This window comes from Pelodiscus sinensis, chromosome 3 (assembly GCF_052426305.1).
Source record: "Pelodiscus sinensis isolate ZL-2025 chromosome 3, ASM5242630v1, whole genome shotgun sequence".
Classification (NCBI taxonomy): Eukaryota; Metazoa; Chordata; order Testudines; family Trionychidae; genus Pelodiscus; species Pelodiscus sinensis.
The window spans coordinates 41,554,255-41,580,059 of record NC_143054.1 but is presented as its reverse complement, the minus strand read 5'-3'; the positions used below and the strand labels follow the sequence as shown (position 1 = coordinate 41,580,059).

At 40.3% G+C, this 25,805-nt stretch overlaps 1 protein-coding gene across 1 annotated transcript in view; it reads left to right on the top strand.

Annotated features, from left to right (window-relative positions):
• CSMD1 (CUB and Sushi multiple domains 1) overlaps nt 1–25,805 on the top strand; it is a 1,868,278-nt gene that overhangs the window by 863,392 nt on the left and 979,081 nt on the right. The window contains exon 4 of the mRNA XM_006137767.5: nt 14,830–15,024. Coding sequence (XP_006137829.3) covers nt 14,830–15,024 — 195 coding nt within the window. The remainder of the gene's footprint in view (nt 1–14,829; nt 15,025–25,805) is intronic.

Sequence of the window (25,805 nt, the reverse complement as noted above, 5' to 3'; positions counted from 1 at the left end):
TGGTACCATTCAGACCTGGTGTGATGGGGTGTGACCATCCCCCTGTGGATCCACACCCCTTCTTTCCGTCTTTTTCCCGGATTGCTAGACAGTCATCCCTCGGGGAGGGCTGTTGTGGCTTCTCTTTCTATAATTGCCCCGAGTGGGGTGTGAGGGGGGCCTGGGCCCGCCATCTCTCCAGGCCCCAGCTCAGGGTCCTAAGGTGGGGGTATCCTCCTTGTCTGCCACCCACCTGGCTGACGGGTCTAACCACCGCAACTCGTCAGCCCGCAAGCGAGACTCCAGCCGTTCGCCACTTCCTCATCCCACTCTGCCTGCTTTTCCTTTGATTCCTCATCTTTCTGGATTCGAGCTCCCTCTCTTCTGCCTTCTCCTCCTCTTCCCTCCCTTTTAATGTCCTCCGCCAGTCCTTACGCTCCTGCGCCGAGGTCTTTCGCCCTTCCGCCTCCCCCGTCCCCCCAGTTACTTATGGATCCACTCCCTCCTGCGCATGCGCTGGCATCTGGCCCTCTGGCGCCTGAGGCGCATGTGTGAGTGGCTGACAGGCCACTGCTCCCCAGGCCTGCCTCCACCGCCGGCTTTTCTCCCGATGTGGGGGCGGTTGGAGTCATCCAGGCTCCATCCTCCACCAGGACCCGGTTTGGGTTGGTGCGGGGTTCTAGTACCCCGTCAGACCTGGCCAGTGCTGAACCAGAGAATTTGCCTAATCATGGGAGTCCATATTGTCTAGAAGCATTATCAACATTTCCACTCCTTACTGGACTCTTAGAAGACAGAAATTAGAAATAAATAAAAGCACAGAACACTGAGAGACAGGATTTGTGGCTGTAAACAAACTTTATGGGACTGTGGGATATTTGACAACACCTATGATAAATGGACATCTGACTAAGAAAAATCATGCTGGACCCTGGATGTTTTCAGACCAGAGTATGCCAGATTAGAGAGATTCAACATATAGTAAGTTACTTTCTTAGGGTATGTCTACACTACCACCCTAGTTCGAAGTAGGGTGGTAATGTAGGCAACCGGAGTTGCAAATGAAGCCCGGGATTTGAATTTCCCGGGCTTCATTTGCATCTTGCCGGGCGTCGCCATTTTTAAATGTCCACTAGTGTGGACTCCGTGCCACGCAGCTACACGCGGCACGGACTAGGTAGTTCGGACTAGGACTAGGCTTTCTATTCCGAACTACCTCATGAAATTCCCGGGCTTCATTTGCAACTCCAGTTGCCTACATTACCACCCTAGTTTGAACTAGGGTGGTAGTGTAGACATACCCTTAGAGAGAGGAATGCAAGTTCTGACTCTTGGTTGAGTAGCTACTCACTGTTACTTACAGCAAATTGTAAATTTGAAATATATTGGCAGAGAGTGTATAAGAAAGTTGACATGTAGTCACCTGAAAAATCTGAAAGTTAAAAATTAGTAATAGTGATGTTTAAAGACAGTTCACACTGAACAAATAATTTTATGGCATTCTGTGCCATATAACCTTTAATTATTTAAAGCAGTATGTTTTCACATCTCAATCACTCAGAAACCTAAAATATATCTGTGCTATGGAAGTCAGAGCTAAACTGAAAGTAAACCTCAGAAAAGAATCAATACCTGTCAAAACAGTTGTGATATTTAATGTCATGTTTGACTGAATAACACTGGAGTGCATCAACTTTAACTTCAGGTTGATATGTAATAGATATTGTGAAGGAATGTTGTACCCTTTTAGAAGACAGGCTGGAGTCTACCATTAGAACTATCTGAAATGTAATTCAAGAGAGCCCTGTCACTCCTGTCCTGGGGCTAGGGTGTATAAGCAGGAAGAGGAAACTGAACAAGAGAGCATAGGTGTAGAAGCTATTTAGGCTGCAGTGGTGGCAATTTCTCTCAGGTTCCAGGAGACCATTCCTACTAGACTCAAAATCTTGGAATTATGCACTTTAAGTTTTGGAATCTCTGAAACAAGGATGTTTTGAACTGTTTTTTATAGTTGCATCTGTGCTGAATCCTTATTAAAACATGAACATACTGTTTTGTTCATATGTGTTATCTTCTCATTGCCCCCAGCTGTTACAGCAAACCGATTGCTGGCCCAATAGGGGGAATTAAGATGGGGAACACCTGCAGTCCTTCACCAGACTACAAGGGGACATGCAGTGTCTGCCTACACACTTACACACATCATTGCTACTTGCATTCTCCCACCATTTAAAAAATACCCTGTATATGCCATTTTTAAATTTCTACAGCTAACATTTGAAAGTCACTTCCTTCCAACAATCTGCTGTTTTCCCCTAAGGCCCTAATTCAGGAAATCACTTGCATATATACTCTGTGCTGGACAGCACTTTAAGTCCTACAGAAGTTTGCTTAAACACAGGATAAAAATTTAGTATCTGCTTAAGTGATGGTTTTTTGAACTGGGGTTTGAAAATGTATCTTTTGGGTCATATCTGTGCAGCAGGGCTAAAGCCAAAATAAGCTATTCAACTTCAGCTACGTCAATTGCATAGCCTAAGTCGAAATAGCTCAGCTCAACTTTAGACACTGTCTACACAGCAGGAAGTCCAAGGCAGAACACTCTTCCTCTGACTTCCCTTACTCTTCATAAAAGGAGGATTACAGGAATCAGAATAAGAAGTCCTCCAGCTCACCATTATTTCAAAATTATGTTGAAATAACTGCTTGTAGTGTACAGGCGGACTATGTTATCTTAGTTATATTCTATTCACTGTCCAATCAATTGTGGACAGTGAACAGAAAGACAGCTGTTTAAAAAATATGAACACATTTTTGCAACATTCACCTAAACTTACTAATTCCACCCTAAAACTGGCACATCGTTTTAATTGAGCTCTATGAATCTGCATCACTCAATTCACTAATTACAAAATACGCTGAAAATTTGTCACAAGATGTTCCAGAAGATCTCTGTAGATTTCTGGTCCTATGTATGATGGGGCAATGACCCCCCCCCCCCCCCCCTTTCTTTTTTATTTTGCAAACCTAAGTTCTTCCCTAAGTCCTGCCCCAATAGAGTAATCAGCTGGGAGGTCTGTGCTTCTCAGGTGGATGGTGCTCAGCATGATTCTGTTTTCATTTTCATTTTCTTTTTTGTATCTGTGGCATATTTTTATGCAAGAAGTCATAATTGTGCCTATAGTGTCAGGTAGATCTTCACAGACACTGGCAGTACTACAGGGAATAACCTCATCAATTTTTCTGTCTCCTTCAAATTCTGATGTCTCTCTTAATTAGAAAGAAGCTTCCTGGGATCTATGATAATACAAATTATCAATAGAAGGCTCAATTGCATTTTTTTATTTGGGAGTTATAATGGTTACCTTGGGCCCATTATTTCTGTTTCCAGACATTCAAACACAATACTATCAGGTAGCTTTGAAGTTCTGGGTTCTTTGTTTTTGCCCTCTTTCCCTTTTCCTTTCTTTCTTTTATTCTTCTATCCTGTTTGCCACTGAATAAGATAGAATGAATAGAATCCATTCACTCTGCTTCCCAGCACATCTTTTCAGGGTTTGTTTTTCAGTTTTACCTTTCCCGCTCCAACTTTTTAAGTGATGATGATGTTGATAATAATTTCTGAAGACGTGAAAAGCCTGCCTTTTGGAATGGAAATTACTTTGAAATTGTTCATGAAACTTTTACATTTTCCTGCATCTCTAGTAACTATACGCATATGCTATAAGATGGAAATCTGAGTCAGTAGCAGCCTTTGTGGCTGCTCAAGCTGGGAGATTAACATTGCTTACATGGGTTAGTGCCAATGGGGGTTCCTTATTTCTGGATCAGGCCTATAGCAGAAAGAGGTCATTTAGGTCACTTAAGAAAGAGTGTTTAAAATGCCATTGGAATAAATTCTCTGTTTCTGTTTAGGTTCATAACCATTGTAGCTATTAACATTTTCCCTGTGACAAGCCTATTTTGGTCAGCAGGACAGAGAGATGTATTCCCCAGGGTGCTGTGGCCTCTACTTCAGCCTTAAAGCTTCCATCCTCTCTATGGATTCTTCATCTCAGGGTACGTCTAGACTACATGCCTCTGTCGCCAGAGGCATGTAGATTAGGCTATCAGGCATAGGAAAATGAAGCGGCGATTTAAATAATCGCCGCTTCATTTAAATTTACATGGCTGTTGCGCTGAGCCGACAAACAGCTGATCAGCTGTTTGTCGGCTCAGCGCGATAGTCTGGAAGTGCGGGTGGCGATATCAAAGGTACTTGTCGACCACCCAGGTATACCTCATCCCAGGAGGCATACATGGGTGGTCGTCAAATACCCTTGATGTTGACACCCGCACGTCCAGACTATCGCGCTGAGCCAACAAACAGCTGATCAGCTGTTTGTCGGCTCAGCGCTGCAGCCATGTAAATTTAAATGAAGCAGCCATTATTTAAATCACCGCTTCATTTTACTATGTCTGGTAGCCTAATCTACATGCCTCTGGCGACAGATGCATGTTGTCTAGACGTACCCTTAATTACATCAGGGATCAGACAATGGATCTGTGTAGTGACAGATGTCCTTGTCCAGATGCCCATGTGGTATCTTTATGGTAATCAAGGTGCCATGACAGGGCTAGGTTATGCAGCACATAGAGAGTGAAGATCCCATTATATCACATCCTTGCAAACCGTTTCAGTCTTTATACTTTTTTGCTATCGTGTCATGATTTTTATACAAATAATGTGGTGTTGAGAAGAGTGAGTGAGGTGGAAATTGTCTCTGTCTTTCTCTGGGTTTCTTCACTTCTCTTCTCCTCCTCTTCTCTTTACTTCATGTACACTTATACCATTCATATTTCTCAGAGTACTTATGTATGAGACCAAAATTAGTAAACACATTTCATTTGGCCAAAATGTCATGATATATTTATCAGATCTATTAAATATATCTATTCTATTTGTGCCCTTGACTGTCTCCAGGAAGCTCCTGAATAGTCTCATAGGGGTAGCCATGTTAGTCTGTGAGGGTACGTCTACACTTGCTCCCTAGTTCCACCTAGGGATACAAATGTAGTCAACCGAAATTGCTAATGAAGTGGGGTTTTAAATATCCTGCGCTTCATTAGTATGATCTTGCCGGTGCGTTACTCTGCTCAACAGCTGTTTTGAAAGTGAAAGTGTATGCCGGGACGATTTAGAACGAAACCCCTTGGTTCAAACTAACATTACTCCTCAAAAAATGATGTGTATCATGCTAATGAAGCACGGGATATTTAAAACCCCGCTTCATTAGCAATTTCGGTTGACTACATTTGCGTCCCTAGTTTGAACTAGGGAACAAGTGTAGACGTACCCTAACTGAAAAAAAAAACCAAAGAATGGCCTTGCAGCACCTTAGAGACTAAAAAAAAAAAATGTAGATGGTGTCATAGCTTTTTGGGCAAAATATACTTCTTCAGATAAATGGAGCAATGGCTCCAGAGGTACAGAAAAATAGCAGAAAAAGATAGGACGGAGAGGGAAAGAGAAGAGGAAAAAACTTGTCAATTAGAGTGTCTTGCTAAATGAGGCTAATAGAGTGGGTTGCAGGTGCCTGATACTTAACTTTTGATGTCATTAGGGTGTGGACTTTAGCAGCCCATCCAGTTCCTGTCTTTGTTCAAAACTTGATTAAAGGTGTCAAAATTGCAAATGAAGGCAGGTTCCGAAGCTTCTGAGAACTTGCCTGAGCATTTATTAATGGTTTTCAAAGTGACTATACTCTTACAAAGCAATTTCCATAACCAGGGGCTGCAAGAACATTCATTCTTTTATATTTTTTTTCTCCTGAGTAGTATATTTTCAAAATTTCCATGCAAGTGAACTGGCTGACTCCCTCTCCGCCCCCCCCCCCACACACACACGCACATTTGTGATGTTTCCCAGTTCTTCTGATCAAATTAAGTCTGTGGTATTAGGAAAAGCACAAGCAGGTAGGAACAGAGAGCTGATGAAACAGCATGTAAGGCTTCTTGATGGAGAGCTCACTGTCCTGGCACAGGTTTCCCAGAAAAGTAGCAGTAGAGGGATCCTCCAAATAGCCTTGAGTGGCTTCAGGGGACACAGCCAACCAGTGCCCAAGAGGGCCCTATAAAAGAAGCTGCTGAGCCAGACTCAGTCATTTCTTTGCTGGAGCTGAAGAAGTACAGCTGGTGCCCTTGGCTAGTCAAAAGAGAACTGTCACAGGCAGGGACTGGGGCAGTGAGGAACTGCTCCTAGATGGCTATTGGGCCTGAATTGAGATGACCTCTGAAATATGGGAGAAGCTTTAGAAATGGCTAGAGCTGTGGAAAATTGTGCAGGGCAATGAAAGCAGTATCGTTAAAGGGAGATAGCAGCCTAAGATTATTCCTACCTATGTGTTGTTTAATTTTCATGTAGCAGTGATGGGACATACAAAATGGCAGTACTGTCAAGCGCTGGAGAACATGTAGGAATGTCAAATTCTGGGTGACCGTGGGTGCCATGCTATTATGAAGCATAAATGAGACAGGATTGCCTGTTAAGCAGCTTGAGTTCAGGAAAGCATTCTCACTGTTATCTTTATAGTAAAAGAGGCAAAGAAACAGATATAGAATAAATCCTCTTGGAGCTACAGAAATCACTGGAGAGAAAAAGCAGAGAATGGTTCTGCTATAATAATTATGTAGAGGAAGAAAGCTGTGGGAGAACAGCTGTGCTGCACCAATTCTCCTTCCCCTGAACATTTCAGAAAATCTCTTACCTTCCTGCAGTAAGTATGACCATCTTTGTTGATTCGCTGCTGGACCACTCAGCTGTGTTATTGCTGAGATGTACTGGCTACATTGGATATCCTGATGGCCAGCTTGCAGATGATAAAACCTGGTACTTCTCTGTAGAGGCAGAGGCCTCCATTTCTAGAGCCCTCTGGACTCTGTCCCCAGTTCTGCATGCATAGTTTAGCTGATGCTCATGGCATCTGTATATATGAAAGAATATATAACATGTAACACATGTAGAATCACATTGTTATAGCACATTGTTATAGCTCAGTCTTTCCTCATAGGTCATGTGCTACAGTATCCACATCCTTTCTTTATTGGGGGGCCCAGAACTGGACACAATACTCCAGATGTGCCCTCATCAATGCTGAATAAAGGGAAATAATCACTTCTCTAGATCTGCTCCTCCTAATGCACCCCAATATGCCATTAGCCTTCTTGGCTACAAGGGCACACTGTTGACTTATATCCAGCTTCTCATCCACTGTAATCCCCAGGTCCTTTTCTGCTAAACTGCTACTTAGCCAGTAGGTCCCCAGCCTGTAACAGTGCTTGGAATTCTTCCGTTCCAAGTGCAGGACTCTGCACTTGTCCTTGTTGATCCTCATCAGATTTCTTTTAGCATAATCCTCCAATTTGTCTATGTCACTCAGGACCCTATTTCTGCCCTCCAACGTATCTACCTTTCCACAAGTGTCATCCACAAACTTGCTGAGGGTGCAATCCATCTCCTCATCCAGGTGATTAATAAAGTTGTTGAACAGAACTGGCCCTAGAACTGATCCTTGGGGCACTTGGCTTGAAACTGACCACCAGCCAGATATTGAGCCATTGATCATTTCCCATTGTGCCTGACAATCTAGCTAGCTTTCCAGCCACCTTATAGTTCATTTATCCAATTCATACTTCCTAAACTTGCTGACAAGAATATTGTGGAAGACCATTTCAAAAGCTTTGCTGAAGTCAAGCTATATCACATCCACCGAGTTTCCCGTGGTCCACAGAGGCAGTTGCTTCATCCTAGAAGCTAATTAGGTTGGCCAGGCATGACTTGCCCTTGGTGAATCCATGTGGACTAATTCCGATCACTTTCCCCTCTTCCAAGTGCTTCAAAATGGATTTCTTGAGGATCCCCTTCATGATTTTTCCAGGGAATGAGGTGAGGCTGACTGGTCTGTAGTTCACTGGATTGTCCTCCATCTCTTTTCTTAAAGATGGGCACTACATTTGTCATTTTCCAATCATCTGGGACCTCTCCCAAACTCCAAGTTTTCAAAGATAATGTCCAAAGGCTCTGCAATGACATTTGCCAACTCCCTAAGTACCATCAGATGTATTAAATCTGGACCCATGGAATGGTGTATGTCTAGCTTTTCTAAATAGTTCTTAATCTGTTCTTTCTCCACCAAGGCTTGCCCATCTCCTTCATATACTGCATTGCCTACTACAATAGTCTGGAAAATGACCTTGTCCATGAAGACAGAGGCAAAAAAAGCATTGGGTACTTCAGCTTTTCCCACATTATCTGTCACTAGGTTACCTCCCTTATCCAGTAAGAGTCCCACACCCTCCCTGATCACCGTCTTATTGCTAACATGGCTTTAGAAAACTTTCTTGTTTCCCTTCACATCCTTTCCTAGCTGCAATTCCAATTGTGCTTTCACCTTCCTGCTTACTCCCCTGAATTCTTGAGCAATATATTTATACTCCCCCAGGTCATCTGTCCAAATTTCACTTCTTGTAAGCTTCTCTTTCATGTTTCCCTTGGAAAGAGTTTTAATGCAATGTTCAAAAAAATTATTCAAAAGGTTCCTGGCGGCTATGTACATTAGTAGCTAGGTTGTAGAGTAAGCAGTTGAAAAGAGGGAGACATTGGTTCCATGCCACCTGTGATCCTAGGCCAGGAACTCTGAACCACTCCTTAGTCAAGGCCTTAAGTTTGGGGGATGGCCCCAAGAGTCCAGATTCCCCTTATCTGAGGCTTCTTAGAAAGTTCCCCATTTTTCCAAGAGGGGTGGGGATGGGAGCTCTGGTTTTTATCCTTTAGACTGCTGAACTGGCCTCCTTGTTAGTCAGCTTCAGCTGAGTCAGCTCCTTACTTTTCTCCTTACTTTTCTCCAGACCTGGCATTGGCTGCAAGTAAAGTAGGGCAGGATATCTGGGCCCAAAGGCTTTCTTTAACCCTGGTGATGCCAGGCCCTCTTTTCTCCACTACCTCATAGTTAGGTTAAACATTTTATATGACAGCAGAATTAAGTGACTGAATTATTGCCAGCTGTATTTGCAAAGTTTTTTCTGAAAAATTTTTCTGAGAGTATAATTAGTGATCACTAATATTTATAATTAGGGAGAGCCTAAACTTTGACCTTGCAAGGGTCACAACGACAATTTAATAGGAGCTTTTCAGTTGTAGCCCTTGGGATGCACACAAAAGGAACAAATTACCTCTTTCTTCAAATGGCTTTGTGGTTTCCCAGAATGCAATGCCCCTGAACTGAGATCTTTCATCTCTATGGTTCATGCCTTGATCTTAAAACTGAAGATGATCACAGGACATGAGATTGACTTATGCACAGAACTGTGTTTCTTTTAGATTGTTCTCAAGAACAATAACAAGTCAGCTCAATTTCTGAAAGCCGTTATCTTCAATGCAGTCTTGCTTTGTCTATCCTCAATGTAACAGTGTATCCCAAATATCTTCAGATAATTAAGGGCTTTCATAAATGAGGATTCAGGCACCTGCTGAGTTGATAATCTCTATATATGAGTGACTCCACAATTGCTAAATTGTGTAGGAAACGGCATTTCTCTTGTAGACCTTATTAACACAGCAGGTGACTGACCTTTTATTGAGAAGCTTATATCCCAACATCCTTAACAGCTAAAGTCAAACTTTAAGGTAGATATCTGACCTTTGCACGTGATAGCTTGGATCGGATGGAATTTAAATAATCAAAGGTACCACTATGTTACATATTTTTATGAAACTTCAGAGGCCAGATACATTTTATGTGCACATCTGGAAACAGTAAAAATTGTGTAGATGGAGCTGTGCAGCTACTTAAATTTACTTTGCTGACATTTTTAGAAAAGGACATAAATAATGTAATCCAGTACTTCATCTTGACAAGCAGTGGCATCTTGTGAACTATTACATATTTTATTGAGCTTGGCTGTCACTCTCAGATCACTCATCTTGTACTATTTTCAAGAGGCTTTTGCAAAATATGTGCCATCCTCAAGGAATCAGGTGCCATTATTTCTAGTCGTTCTTGACAGATGAAGTTTGGAAAATCCCATAGTCTGAGAAAAGTCATACTTTAAAATAGCTTTTGAATATTGAGAGGAGGTGGAGGTGATGCAGTATGAATTTTGTCAGGTGTTCACCAATGCCAGCCATTATATATTTGGCAGTTGTGTAAATAACCCATAGATAGCTGAGATACCTTATTACTAACGAATGCAGTTTGTCAGAAGGCAAGATACCTGTGATTAATATACTTTTAGATAGCACTTCATTCCTTAAATCAGTGGTTCCCAACCTTTTTTTATACCAAGGATTCACAAACTTTTCGCAGACCGGTAACATTTTTTTGCATATTTGCACATTGATGATCTCAATAATGAATATACAAATTACATATGGAGATGAATTTGCATAATGAATATGCAAATATGGAAAGCAAATGTTACCAAGCCACCAAAAGCCCCAGCCCCCAGAGCTGCCGAGAACAGCCAGCTTCAGCCAGCAGCCACCCGCCACGTGGTAGCAGCTCAGCGGGGCCGAGTGTACCACAGCCCCGGCATTCAGAGCCACCGTGAAAAGCCAACTTCAGCTGCATCATCTGCCCACCACATGGTGGCTGCCGGAGCTGAAGTTGACTATTGTGAGGCAACTCTGGGGGCCAGAATGTACCTCGGCCACTGCAAACAGCCAGTTTCAGCTCCAATAGCCACCATAGCCCAGCTGCGAGCGTTCACAGCCTGGTACCTCTCCATGGATAGGCAGTTGGCAACCCCTACTTTAAATTACATTCGAAATGGAATTATACGAACAGTATTACAGAAACAGATCTATGTTCAAACTGCATCAGATTATGGAATCATCAAAATGTACCACTGGAAGGGACCTCAGGAGGTCATTTATGCAAGCCCCCTAAGTTGTGGTAGGACCCAATACAGCTAGATCATCCCTGATAGGTGTTTACTTCACTGTTCATATAATCCTCCTGTAATAGGGATTCTACACTATTCTTTGGTAACCTGATTTAGTGTCTAACTATTTTTACAATAGAATTTTTTTTCCCTAATACCTAACCAAAATCTCTCTGCTATGAACTGAGCTGCTTTCCTCTTGGCTTACCCTTGGATATGGAGAACAGTTGTGCAGTTCTCTTTACAATCAGCTTTTACATATTTGAAGATTATTATCAAGTCTCACCCTGAGGGTATGTCTAGACTATATGCCTCTGTTGCCAGAGGCATGTAGATTAGGCTACCCGGCATAGGGAAATTAAGCGGCAATTTAAATAATTGCTGCTTCATTTAAATTTAAATGGCTGCCGCGCTGTGCTGATCAGCTGTTTGTCAGCTCAGCGTGCTAGTCTGGATGCTCTGCAGTCGACATCAAATGCGTTTGTCGACCTTCCGCAGTAAACCTCATCCCTCGAGGCATACTGGGGAGGTCGACAAATGCCTTTGATTTTGACCGTGGAGCGACCAGACTAGCTCGCTGAGCTGACAAACAGCTGATCGGCACAGCACGGCAGCCATTTAAATTTAAATGAGGCGGCGATGATTTAAATCGCCATTTCATTTTCCTATGCAGGGTAGCCTAATCTACATGCCTCTGACAACAGAGGCATGTAGTCTAGACATACCCTGAGTGTTTTCTTCTGAAGACCAAGTATAATCTATTTTCAACCTTTATAATAATATGTACATTAAAAATGTAGTTGAAAAATAACAGGATACATATGATCTTACCTCAAAGTCTAGGTTCTACCTTGAATCCAAGCTATGTAATTAAAGTCCTCAGAAATAAACAAAAGGATTACTGCTGGACATGCTCAGTTTTGCAGGATCAAAGACATTAATGTTTTTTCCCAACCAAAAATCTTTGCTGTCAGACTTCTATCAGTATTATTCTTAACTTGGAAAGCTACAAAATTACCACTAAACTAATTTGTATATTGAAAATACATTGAGATTTATATTTGCAGCCACTTACTCTAGGCTTGTATAATGACCTAATCTTGTATTTATGTGAAGTACAGACTCTTAGGCTATGTCTACATACTAGGTTATTTGGTAATACATTATTTTGAAATAGTAACTCCTGAAATAACTATTTCAAAATAATCTTATTCTTCTTCACAAGCAAGAGTTATTATTTCAAAATAACAAGTCCATTATTTTGAAATAACATGTTTGGTAGTATGAAAGTTCACCTTGTTATTTTGAAATAAGTGACTTACTTTAAACCACTCCCTAGTGTAGACATGCCCTTAGTGATTACTTTTGTATGCCCATAAATACATAGATAATTACAGTCTGAACAAATATCATAAAACTTACGGAATATTTTATTTTGGTTTTCACTAAGGGCATATGAACTGGAGTACCACATATTTCAGTGTTGGATACAGTTTTGTTCAAAATGTTCATCAATGATTCAGTGAATGATGTAGAATGCACATAACATTTTCTAGAGTATATCAGGTTGGTTCTGGGTGCTTGGGACAGTGTTTTGAATTTTAGTACTATCTGCAGAAACTAGAGAAATGCCCTGAAGAAAATAGGATGAAATTCAGTAAAGGACAAATGCAAAATACTTAATTGTGGAAGGCACAGTCTGCGTTATGTCCCTGCATTGCAACCAGCTCTAGACAGTCACCAAACCAGTGCTATTTTTTTTGGTAGGTTGATGGAATCCTTGCTAAAATTGATGTGTAGTTTACATAGACTGCATCAAAGGAACAATGCTTACAAATTGTACAGATTTCTCTGCAGAAAAATCTTCACTGCATTGCTTTCAGCAAATCATAAAACATCTTCATAGATTATTTTTCCCATTTATAAAATAAGCAGAAAATTTGCCTCTCCCATCAGAATGTCACATAGCTTAATGAGCACATTTAATATTTGTGCAGTTTTTTGTGAGTCTAGTAAAAAGAAAGTATTTTAAGTATATGTACAAAGTATTTTAATGTTTTTAGAAATCAATGCATTCTTTAAAGTTTGGACCTGTAATCCAAACTTGTTTTCTATATTTTGATGGAGTTTTGAGGTAAGTGTAATTATGACTTTTTAAATATCATTCTGCACAAAGCTTTACTGATGAACAACTTGGGATATCTGTATCCAGCAATGGCAATTTTCTAAGTCACATTTTGCAGTGGATTGATGCTGAAGTGATTGACCCACTGGCTGTTGATTTACCACGTCTGCTATAGACATGATAAATCAATCTCCGAGAGTGCTTCCATCTTTAAAGTGCTACGTAGTCCTGTTTTTTGTTCCATCTGACTTGGTACTCCATCAGTGTGAGCAGAGTAGTCAGCATCAACAGGAGAGCAGCCTCCTTTTTCCTGACTGCATGCAAGATGCCTCGGTGAATATTTGAATAGCTGAAGTAGATCAATGGTGCACATAAGTGTGGACAAGGCCTAAGACAGTGGGACATAATTAGTATTGATGTAGTTCTTTATGCTTGAAAAGTGCTGCAGAAATATTAACTAATTAATCCTCTCAACAATTCTGAAAGGTAAGTATTTATGTCTTTATTCTGCAAGTGTGGAAAGCGATTTTGAAGCTGAGCATGAATTATACTAAACCATTCCTTGCTCCTTCTTTTCTACTAAATGAATTTACCTCATGTGCTCTGTTTCATACAGTTGATTGGGTGTTCCATTGGATACAGCTGGCAAATATACACACATAATTCCAACACTACAAGTTTTAAACAATTTTAGCTATATTGGTTTGGGGTTGAATGTGATAGCAGGAGATTGGATTAGATAGAGGACAGTTCCAATCCTATAACCTGTTGTTATAATAATATACAGTAAAACTCCAATAGTCCAGCATCCAATTGTACGGCACTCCAGATAGTACGGCATCAGTCAAAATGGCAAGAGCCTAGTGAGTGAGCTTTGGCAAAAAATGAGTCACAAGGTAGTAGCAGCTGAATCAAGCAAAACCAGATGGGACTGAGTCAGTCTGCCACTGGCATTGTGTGATGCTGGACGGTGTGGTTGTGCTACAATAAAAAGAGTTAAAAATATGTTTTATATATATATATATATATATATATATATATATATATATATATATATATAAACCATCTTATAGTACCTCCTGATAGTTGGGCATATCTGATAATCCGGCACCACCTACGTCTCAAAGGTTCCAGATTATTGGAAGTCTACTGTACATAAAAATAGACACCAGTGCCAAGTCACCAAACTAGTGCCAGACTTTTTGTAGGTAGAGGGACTCCTTGCTAAAATTGATGTATAGTTTACACATCAAAAAGACAAAGCTTGCTAATAGTAGAGATTTCTCTGCAAAAAAGTAAAAATTCTATCCATTCTCTCCACTTTAATATCAATTTTTGACAGTAATTTTCCCATTTTCTGTCTTATTCTACATCAATGTCAACAAGATTTAAAATAAAAGATCTTCTAATACATGGAATATTTTAAAAATTGTCCCTATTGTGTCATGATCTATCTATGTATTGGACAGTGTCTGAATTATTTAAAAATATTCTGTCCCAGTTTGTGGGAAAAATAGCATGAATTATATAACATTTTTTTTATTTTTATTTTTTGAGTCCATGGACATGTGAAGAACTTATTGAGAGAATGCAAAATCTAATGTTTGAGTTTGGACTGTAATTGTGAAAGTAACGTGGTCCATAGTAAATCTTACCTCTTGTGGAAATGCATTCTATGGTGTAACTCCAGGTTTTTTAAGTAGAAAAAAATTACAAAGTTCATCACTTATAATTTAATATGTATTATATACTTTCCCTTATGATTTAACTATAACTTTTTTCTCTTGTTCTTTTTATTTCAACAGTTCTGCCTAGCCACACTTGTGGAAACCCAGGAGAAATACCTAAAGGAGTGCTTCATGGCTCAAGATTCAACATAGGAGACAAAATTAGATACAGCTGTTTTTCGGGATACATCCTGGAGGGCCATGCGATGTTAACATGTATAGTGAGTCCTGGAAATGGTGCATCATGGGATTTTCCAGCTCCATTTTGCAGAGGTACAAACCATGAATTAATAAAAGAAAACAAATACCTATATGTATTAAAATAAATAGAAATAAAACTAAAATAATGATGAAATAGAATAAGTTTTTATTTTAGGATGGTTACATGCATTAACAGGTGTGTTGTGAGCAAGACATGAGAAGTCATTCTTCCACTCTACTCTGTGCTGGTTAGGCCTCAGTTGGAGTATTGTGTGCAATTCTGGGCAGCACATTTCAAGAAAGATGTGGAGAAATTGGAGAGGGTCCAGAGAAGAGCAATAATAATGATTAAAGGTCTAGAGAACATGACCTATGAAGGAAGGCTGAAAGAATTGGGTTTGTTTAGTTTAGAAAAGAAAAGATTGAGGGGGGACGTGATAGCAGTTTTCAGGTATCTAAAAGAGTGTCAGAAGGAGGAAGGAGAAAACTTGTTCATCTTGGCCTCTGAGGATAGAACAAGAAGCAATGGGCTTAAACCGCAGCAAGGGATGTTTAGGTTGGACATTGGGAAAAAGTTCCTAACTCTCAGGGTAGTCAAACACTGGAATAAATTGCCCAGGGAGCAATAAATTGGTCCTACCATAAGGGCAGGGGACTGGACTCGATGACCTCTCAAGGTCCCTTCCAATCCTAGTATTCTATGATAGGTTAATTAGTATAGAATTAATATAGACTTCTATGATTCTATATTAATTTCATGATTTCACTATTTCTGTTAACTCCTAACATCTAACACCTAAACCTGTGCAATGGAGATCTTGTACCCTTTATAAACTGGGGTTAATAATAGTATTTCTCTACCTCTCAGGTTTGGTGTGGATAAGATACATTTAAGGTAGTGAGGTGCTCAGATGCTACTGTGAGGGGACTATATAAGTAGAACAGGGCAAAAAAATAGTTTACTCTTGGAAAATTTGAAAAAGCCAGATTATGTTATTCAAAAGGTTAAATTTCAGTATTACTGAATTGAAATGTTATGACTTTTTCTTTGAAATGACACTTAATTTAGAAATTGAGCTAATTTTATTTTAAAAACAGGATGTAAACAATTTCAAAATGAAAAAAAGAAATCAGAATTTAAAAAGTGAAGCTTGTTTTGAGTTAAACAATATTTTGTTCAATACACACACAGCTCATAGATTCCTGTTAGTTTAATGAGTGTGTAACTGAAGTGAATTTTTTTTAATCTTTCAACTTGACCAACAAAACAAAAATCAATTTGCTTATTCTGTATGAGTACTATAGCTAATGGTCACAATTAAAATGATGATTGCCAAGATTTGGCATAACGTGGCTATGGCTGGCAGATGGTGACTTTTTTTAATACTTCTATAATATCTGGACCAGAATAGCCCCAAATATTTAATCCATTCCCATCTGTAATAGTTTCTGTCAAGAATACTTTTGATTGAAAACTTAATTATCTAGTTCTTTATTATACAGAAATACTTTATAAATTTCACTATTTAAAAAAGAGAAAAAATCCCAATTGTTACATTATTAATAAAGAAAAATCTCTCAAACATTTCAACTGTATTCAATATGTGTTCAGTTTGGAGCAGCAAGAGAATTCCATATATTTTCTTAAATTGAAAACAAGGAGAAAATGTGTGACTTTTAAAAAATCTTTCACTTTTAATAATATTTTTCTTCAATAATAGTAGGTAAAATTTACACTTCTGTCTAAACTTTAAGTTAATGATCTCCCTTTAACTGAGCATCAGTCTGAAAACACTTTTCTGTTTGATACTCTGTAGGGCACACTCAAATTCCATGAGGAGTACAGCTAGTTCAGATTAGGAAGCCTAATCCGAACTAGCTACTCCATGCCGCGTGTAGCCGCGCGGCACGGGGTTCGAACTGCCTGCATTTAAAAATGGCGCCGGCTGGCTTCATGCAAATGAAGCCCAGGAAATTCAAATCCCGGGCTTCATTTGCAAGTGCGGTATGCCTACATTACCCTCCTAGTTCGAATTAGGAGGGTAGTGTAGACATACCCTAAGTGAGTTATAAGATCAAGAATACGTATTCCTGCGCATCCAGAAATATAATTTATGCTATCATGTGCCGAAAGTGTCCATCTGCTATGTACATTGGACAAACGTATCAGACACTTCGCCAAAGGATCAATGCCCACAAAACAGATATTAGACAGGATCACAAGGAAAAAACAGTTTCTTGCCATTTCAACCAGAAAGGACATTGTCTCAACAACCTAATCACATGCATCCTACTCCAGAAGACTTTTAAATCTGCACTTGAAAGGGAATCCTCTGAACTGTCATTCATGCTAAAGTTCGACACTCTCCGCGGGGGGCTGAACAAAGACCCCAACTACTTTACCCATTACAAAGATAGCTTCCCCAATTATCACCTCTAATACCATTAGCTCACAGACATCTACCTTTCCCCACCTCTAATATCATTAACTCATAGACATTTACCTTCCTTCCCCCCCCCCTCGCATCACCCTTCTGTTCTGAAATGTGATTTGTCCTTTTCATATGTGTTCATTTTTTTAAATTGTACCCTTTGGTGTATATGGTTGTGACTATTTTCTTCCACTATTTGATCTGAGGAAGTGGGTCTGGCTCACGAAAGCTCATCATCTAATAAACCATCTTGTTAGTTTTTAAAGTGCTACATAGTCCTGTATTTTGTTTCAGCTTATATACTTGAGTATTTATACTTAAGAGAACCATTAAAAAATTCATTGTGATGCATTCATTGCATTGCAGCATTTTAAATTCCATGTTCTGCTAATTGTGCAATTATGTTCCTTAATATTTTTCAGAAGCAGTAGCATCTAGCATTAAGTAATTATGTGCTTGCTAAACAAAGTGGTATTTCTAATAGAGACATATAACTCAGGATGAGGAAAAGGAGTTCAGGGCCTTGGCCTTGTATTTTGTTAACTATTCACTTTTCTGAACAGTTGTGGCAGTCTGGCGATGACATGACTAAAAGTATGAAGTTCTCAAATGGTACTTCATGGAATAGAATTGCAGATCATAATCTATTATGTCATTTGAGAAATTCTGAAATCATAGTGAAGGTCTAGTTAGTGGTGTAATTCTTCTGAGGATCTTCACTACTCTGCCAAAAAAACACACACAAAGGCGTAGAACCTTGTTTCTATTACACAACACAAAAAAGCATTAAAGTTGGCCAGAGTGGCCTGTGAGAAATCCCCTGTCATAGAATAACTTAATATTCAGGGGATCTGGGGTGGTATTTCAGGTATGTTGCAGAGGTCAGCTTGTAAGGTCAAATCTTAGAGTTGTATACCTCCAAATCCCTTTATTTCTTCTACTTTTCCATTTTTGCTCATGCGGGCAAAGTCTTCTCTGACCCCCAAAGGTATGTCTCTCTCTAACCCCCTAGAAAACCTCTACAACTATGCTGTTATCACCATTGTCTCTTCAGCTCTTTCAACTTGCTTTTGTGCCACATATGCCCAATGCAGCTTTTGTAGTATTGTTTCCCTGTAACTCTGAGCCATACCTCCCTGATCCCTCTGTTAACAAAGTTAAGGATGTCCTTGTTCAAAGTATGGAGGTATTCTACAGAGATGTTATAAAACATTGAAGCATGTGATATGCATGTGATATTTAACAGTTTTGCATTAAATTTGCTTATTACTATAGTTTTATAAAAGAGAAGGTTAGTGGGAGTACCTGTTAAAGGCAAGATGCCTAGCCTATGCTTATTTATTTCAGAGCGTGCAGGCTTGGTGAACTAGTAGGTGCAGTGGTAGCACATTGCATATTTGAATGCAGAACATCAAAATTGTACAAAAAGGGATATTTAGGATTTAAAAATGCTTCTATTAGGCTTGTTGACATCCTGATTTGTGTCACCAAAACCACATGTGTTGCACCTCCTATACTTTATATCATCCTCCACTTCCTGACTCAGCATACATCTCAAATCACCCCAGCTCTTTCCCCTTTGCTCTCTTTTACTACCATCTCGACTTCTGTGCATGCATTTAATGAGAAATATATACATTTTCTATCACATTTCTCCCTCCAAATTACTGTCATGTCCTTCTACAAGCTCCATTATAGCTAAAGGAACATAAACAAAAGCCAAAAAAAATAGTCAATATCCCCCTTTTCATGTCCCCAAAGTGCTCACTATTGTGTTTACAATCGCACAGCTTGAGATAACGAACTGATCTTTGCCAAACTTTAGTTGGTCCTCCCTGGTCCAGCACTGTGGAGACTGACTCATCCCAGATGAGAGATTTTTCTGGACCAGGGGAGGTCATTTCAGTCCCCATCCCTGTTTCTTTCCCCCACCCCCTTGGGCTTCCTGGCTTTCTCCCCAGCCTAGCTGAGCAATGTGTTGGCTTCTTGCCCCCCCCTTCTCTCCCACTGCAGCCCAGCTGAGCCACATGCCAGCTCTTTGCACCCTCCTTGCAGGCCAGCTGATCCACACACCAGCTTCCTGCCCCCGTCACAGTCGAGCTGAGCAGTGCACCAGCTTCCTGCCCCCACCCGTACAGTCCAACTGAGCTGCACACCTCCTGCAGTGTGCTTGAACTTTATGAACCTGGAACATCCACGGTCATGCCGGACCATGGATGTTGCCAGACCAGAGAATCCCAGATTTTAGAGGTGCAACCTGTACATGCTGTGTGAACCAGAAGAATTCATTTAAGAATTCATCAATTCCAACTCCCTAGCATTTTAAAAATATAATATTATTTTCTTTAGTAACTATACTAACTGCAGATTTATGATAAGACAATTCTTCTAAAAAGGACCTACTATATATATTTTTCAGACTCTCTTGTTGATTATATTTGTATGAGTCAAGATTTTTCTGATGCTGACATTAAAAATACAAATTGAATTAAGTGAGCTTACATTTTTAGGCTTTTCCTATGACTGTGAAAATGATTTAGGTGGAGAAAAGTACATGTAGGAAATTACTGTTTACAGAAACATAAATATTGGAGGTGTAATAAAGTAAGAGGTAAACTAAACATACAGGCAGCTATGTGCCAGGAAGAACAAAATGGCTCAAATAATAATTAATTAGGTTCTCTAATTAAATGGGGTGATTGGAACATACAGGTAGGAAAGGTATTTAATCAAGAAGAAGCTGAATGTTTAGAGTTGAGAGAGGAAATGTGATGGATATGATTCAGTAGTGAACCAAAAGATAAAAGCATATATGGAAAAGTAGTTGTCATATAAAAGGTCTGAGAATCAGAGCTAAATACTTTTCTGGTCTTTCCACTCAGTGGAAGATTCTGAATGGAAAGAAAAACACAACAGAACTAACCATGAGTCAGGTATGGCAAGTTTTTGGAAATTAAATGTGTCTACTTTTGCAGCATTTCTATCAGACATTTAAAAACTAGTAGAACTTCTGATCTGTAGGTAACAGGTCAGAGGATTCTTTTGTCTAAACTGTAAATAGGCATGTGATCTCATTCGCCTCCTTCACTTTGACCCCCGTAATAGGTGTTAACCTTCCTGTTCACATACAATCTCCTTTGCCCTAAAAAGCATCCAGAACAATTTTCAGGGTTACGTAAACAAAATATAATATAAACCATTAACCAAAGGGACTACCTTCCTGATTCTGAAAATTAAAATCTTGCTTATTTTATCATCTTGGAAAATTATAACATATTACCCATAATTATTCACACAATATGCAAATAATGAATAGACAGAAATTCTATTTACACACATGAAAAAATTAACTAAACCAATGTTTTTATAATAAGATGCAGAAAACCATTGATTTACCTTAGAGTCGTGACAGAATTTTCCCTGTGGCCCACAAAAGCCGTGTTTTACAGTAAATATTTCTTTTCCAAACTTGGTTTCCATACTAAATTTTGACAAGGCAGAAGAATTATTCTCTAAAAATCTCAGTTTGAATTACTCAATTTGTAATTAGGATATCTGTTGCTATCGAGGTATTAATATTTTCATTCTGAACAGTCTCATCAAGCACTATCAAGTTTGAATATCTTGAGGTTATCAGGATTAAATCATTTTCAAAACAGTCACTGAAAATATTCCATGTTTTGTTGTTGTTGGTAACTGAAGACATCGTGGGCACATTTGATGTAGTGACAGTGTTAAGAAAGCCATCAATTTCTGGCAACTTTACAATTTGCTCACTTTGATTCCTTTTGTTTCTTGCACATAGCAGCTCCACTCAGTTGTTTTGACATCTTAAAAACAGTGCATAAATTTCTAGCAATAAAACTAATGGTAATAACATATCCCAAACTTTAAAATAAATAGAAAGGTACATAGAAACCATGCATGCAGTTAATGAAAAAGCCCAAGGGCCTGAGTCACTATTGTGTTTCTCCAGTTTCATTGGATCTAAATGAATGAAGCCACACACTTATAAAAGGAAAGTAATGCAAATGAGGGAAAAATCCCAAATATTTTACATATGAACCAATAATTGCACAAAAAGAAACTATTGTAATTTGAGTATAAACAATATTTTTTTTATATTCACCAGTCATGTTGCTGGTCACACAATGCAAACAAGTGTTGTTTCAAATATACAAACCTCTTGAAAATGTGGTGTCTGTGTCTCAGAAACCAAGCATAAAAATCCATGTTGCCATAAAAGGCTATGTCTACACTGCAGAGCTATTTTGAGATACCAGAAGTATCCCAAAATAGCTATTCTGCGTCTTTTGAGCAAGCTTGTTATTTTGAAATATAACAGGCTCGCTATTCCAACGTCCCTGTAAACTTTGTTACATGAGGATTAAAAGGCTTTTTGGAATAGTGCTCTATTTCAAAATTAACTCAAAATAAGCTACGTAATTTGCGTAACTCAAATTGCCTAGCTTATTTTGAGATAAAGGTGAAGTGTAGACGCACCCTAGTTTCCTGACAAACAGTTAAAACTACCTCCTCTGCACTTTTCAAAGGTCAGGAAACATAGTCTTTTTTATATTACTAAGTCAAGCACTTAATGATATGTCATGTTCTATATCATAGAAATATTACCTGCCCTAGATAAAAAGGGAACTCTCCCCAATCGCTGTAACATTTTTAAGTACCTCTTAGATATACATGCTATCTAAATTTTATGTGTGATCCTGCCTTATATAAGTAAAATTCATTGGTATGCTCCAGCTACTTTTGGGGCACTCCATCAACACAGTTTAACTAGCTGATCATACCATGTCAACAATGTTTTTCTGTTGTTAACATGTTGCTCAGGAGCAAGAGTGCTCCAGTGAATTTACCCAAGTTAGGACAAACACATTCTATCAAACTAAAAAGAGATTAATTCTGATCAGTGGCTGTTCCACATGCACTCCCTACAAACTTTATTCTGGAGTCTTTCACATTAGTCATAGCAGGAACATGACACCCAGCATGCATTCTCCACATTCTGAGCCCAAACCATCTATCTGACCTCAAGCAACCTCAAATGACCAGAATGTAAACTGGGATATGAATCAGGGAGATATACACATTGCACCAAAGATAAATTAAAAAATGTGCACAAATCTCTATACTGTGTAGAATCCTGTTAGTGTTCAGGCAAGGACTGTGTCATAGGACATATGTAATAAGTCCTGCTGGCAAACAATGGAATTGTAGATGGTCCAGGCCTCAGTTTCACCTAGATCCATCAATACATTCATCAAGAATTTCTGAAGGAACAATGTCCCTTTTGAGAGGTTTAGTTTATTAACCAAAGACCAATGAAAATTCAAGCAAGGCTTCACTGTAGCATCTGAGCCAGAGTCAATCTTGATCTATCCATTCCTATGTAGGGCCATGATCTCCAACAGGATTTTCTGAGCTTAGGTCTTCTCTGTGGTTAGACTTTTCAGCACTATCCTGGGAAGAAGCATTCTTCGAGCTAGGAGTCTGCAGAGATAGGTCAGCTGCAGCTTATCTGTGGGACAGCAGAAGTTATGGTTGGACTGGGCTTTCTGCCACTGTTTGGAAGTTCCCTGTCCCTCAGGGTACACCCTCCAGATGTCCTACTCTTGTGAGCAATCTTGCTCAACTCTCCCAGGAGCTCATCTCTTCAGGAGCTTCCGGGCTCTAGGAATTACCTCAGCTGAGATTAGCTGCCATCTGGCCAAATAGAGATTTAATGAGTTCCAGGTGGATTTGAGTTGGCTCATCTGCCTTTACAGGTGCCTTTCATGGGTAGGCTAATCTGTGATGCTCCTGAAAGGGCTGACTGGCTCCCAATACAGGCCTGATACTTTCTGTTCATGCCAGTTTAGACGTCGTCCTTCCTGCCCTGAATGTCATCACTTTTTCTTCCTTGTAACATTTTAGAACTGAAGGAGCTCTGAGTGACCTAACTGTAGCCTGTGCTTACTTGAGTACTGGAGACTCATGCTTATGGGTCTAGAGGTTCTAGTTTCAGTGACCACTGCTGCTGTTCTCTCACTGTTGTACTTCCTTGAGGTTGTGAGGCATCTTGCTACAACCTGCTTTTAGTGTGAGGAAGCCTTGTCTTTGGGTACGTCTAGACTACATGCCTCTGTCGTCAGAGGCATGTAGATTAGGCTATCAGGCATAGGAAAATGAAGTGGCAATTTAAATAATTGCCGCTTCATTTAAATTTACATGGCTGCCGCGCTGAGCCGATCAGCTGTTTGTCGGCTCAGCACGGTAGTCTGGACGCGCGGGTGTCAACATCAAAGGCATTTGTCGACCACCCAGGTATGCCTCCTGGGATGAGGTTTACCTGGGTGGTCAACAAATGCCTTTAATGTCGACACCCGCACGTCCAGACTACTGCGCTAAACCGACAAACAGCTGATCGGCTCAGCGCGGCAGCCATGTAAATTTAAATGAAGTGGCGATTATTTAAATCACTGCTTCATTTTCCTATGCCTGGTAGCCTAATCTACATGCCTCTGACGACAGAGGCATGTAGTCTAGACGTACCCTTTGCTAGGCAGGGACAGCTCCCTTACACCACCACTAACAGGCAATAGAAGCAATCTTTGTGATGCTGGCAGACCAGGTGCCAGTTCATGCCAGAGAACCAGACCAATTCACCAACTGAAGATAGATTGAGATAATTGTTAAATGTATGAGTCTATTTCATGTTTCATGAAAATTAATGATTTGTTGCAAGAATTGTTTTCACATCTGTGTATCTCATTATAATATTGTAACAAACATTTATGGTATGTATAACTAACTCATCAAATGACAAAGGAGCATGTTGAATGAAAATGAAGAACTTTAGCAGAAAAGTACTCATTTCAAAACAAATTGCCATTGTTATATTTGGAGGTCAAAGCCTTGAAATACATCACTTGTACTTTCATCATCAAAGAAAGAGCCCATGTGGGTAGAGAGCCTGCTGGCTTGTTTTCTGTGGGAATAAGTATGTATTCAGGGACAGATCCTTCTTCTCTGAGCTGTTTGGACAGTTATAAGGTGCAAAATGCAGATTTCACAGGACAGATTTGGAAGAGTTTGGGGAAACTGGCAGATTATTAGATTTTGCTACTATTTAGGATTATAGATTGACTCAGTGTGTATACATTGTACAAGCTTTAAACTCTTCATAACTCTCATTTCTTTTTTTTTAGAAAAGTAACTAAAGGTTTATGAGCTATAGAATTGGCTTGTAGAGCTGTCTTTGGCATTAAATTTAAGGTATTCAAGAATCTGGGGTAGATGATTGGTCTCTTGGGATAGGGAAAAACCCAAATGTGGTATGATTTTTGCTTAAGTAACCAAGTGGTTTGCTTAGGTGGCAAGATAAACTAGAGAATCTAAGACTAGAGAATCTGTGACTCCGTGGTAAGACTGGTATAGAGATCCAGGAGTTCACATTTGTTATTGGCTGGTAAAATCTAATTGTACGACATACCGCCAATTTGGGGTATCTGTCCTGTTTTCTCTGCTCTGAGGTAGGCACTCGCAGTGGTGAGCCAGTGCAGACAGCATGATGCTCCACCATCCCTCTGAGTCAAGAACTAAGCATGCTCCAACTTCCTATGAGAACCCCCTTTTGGATGTCCAGTTTCCATTCCACTGGACAGAATTTACAAATGTACTGCTCCCAAAGGATTAGTACACACCAGCCTAACAAATTTTGTCCCAGAATCTCTGCTCATTTAGCACAGTCATTAGATATGTTAATAGTGAGAACCATTGCAACTTTCTTAAATAGAGAGTAGAAGGGAAACCAGCAGAGTTAATGAAAACTTTGGATTACATATAAAATACAATCATACTACTTGTGCTAGAGCAGTGGTCCCCAACCTTTTTAGGTTGTTGGGCACCAGGGGACGTGGCCGTTTGCCCGCCGGGCGCCAGGGACCGGGGGCTCCTCCCCCCCAGCCGCGCGCCCGGGGGCGGGACCCCACCTAGCTGCGCGCCCGGGGGCGGGGCCCCCTCCAAGGGCCGCGCGCCCGGGGGCGGCGCTCCCCGCCCCCCCCTCCCTCCCGCCGAGTGCCGCGCACCCGGCGCTCCCCTCCGCCTCCCGCCAAGTGCCGCGCGCCCGGCGCTCACCCCGCCAAGCGTACTCCCCCCCAAGCGCCTGTGGGCCATGTGCCCGGGGCCAGGCCAGGCCAGGCCAGCCCCGAGCACCTGGCGGGTGCATTGAAATGCCCCCGCGGGCGCCATGGCACCCACGGGCACCGTGTTGGGGACCACGGTGCTAGAGTCTAGGCTTAACTCACAAGTTCTGCCCTAAAAAAGTGTAGCTCACACAAAGGTCTTTTTTTCCCACTCATTAACCACCAGAGTGGCTGTGATCTCTGTTCATAAGACAAGTACACTGGCAGCTTCTCCCCCAAG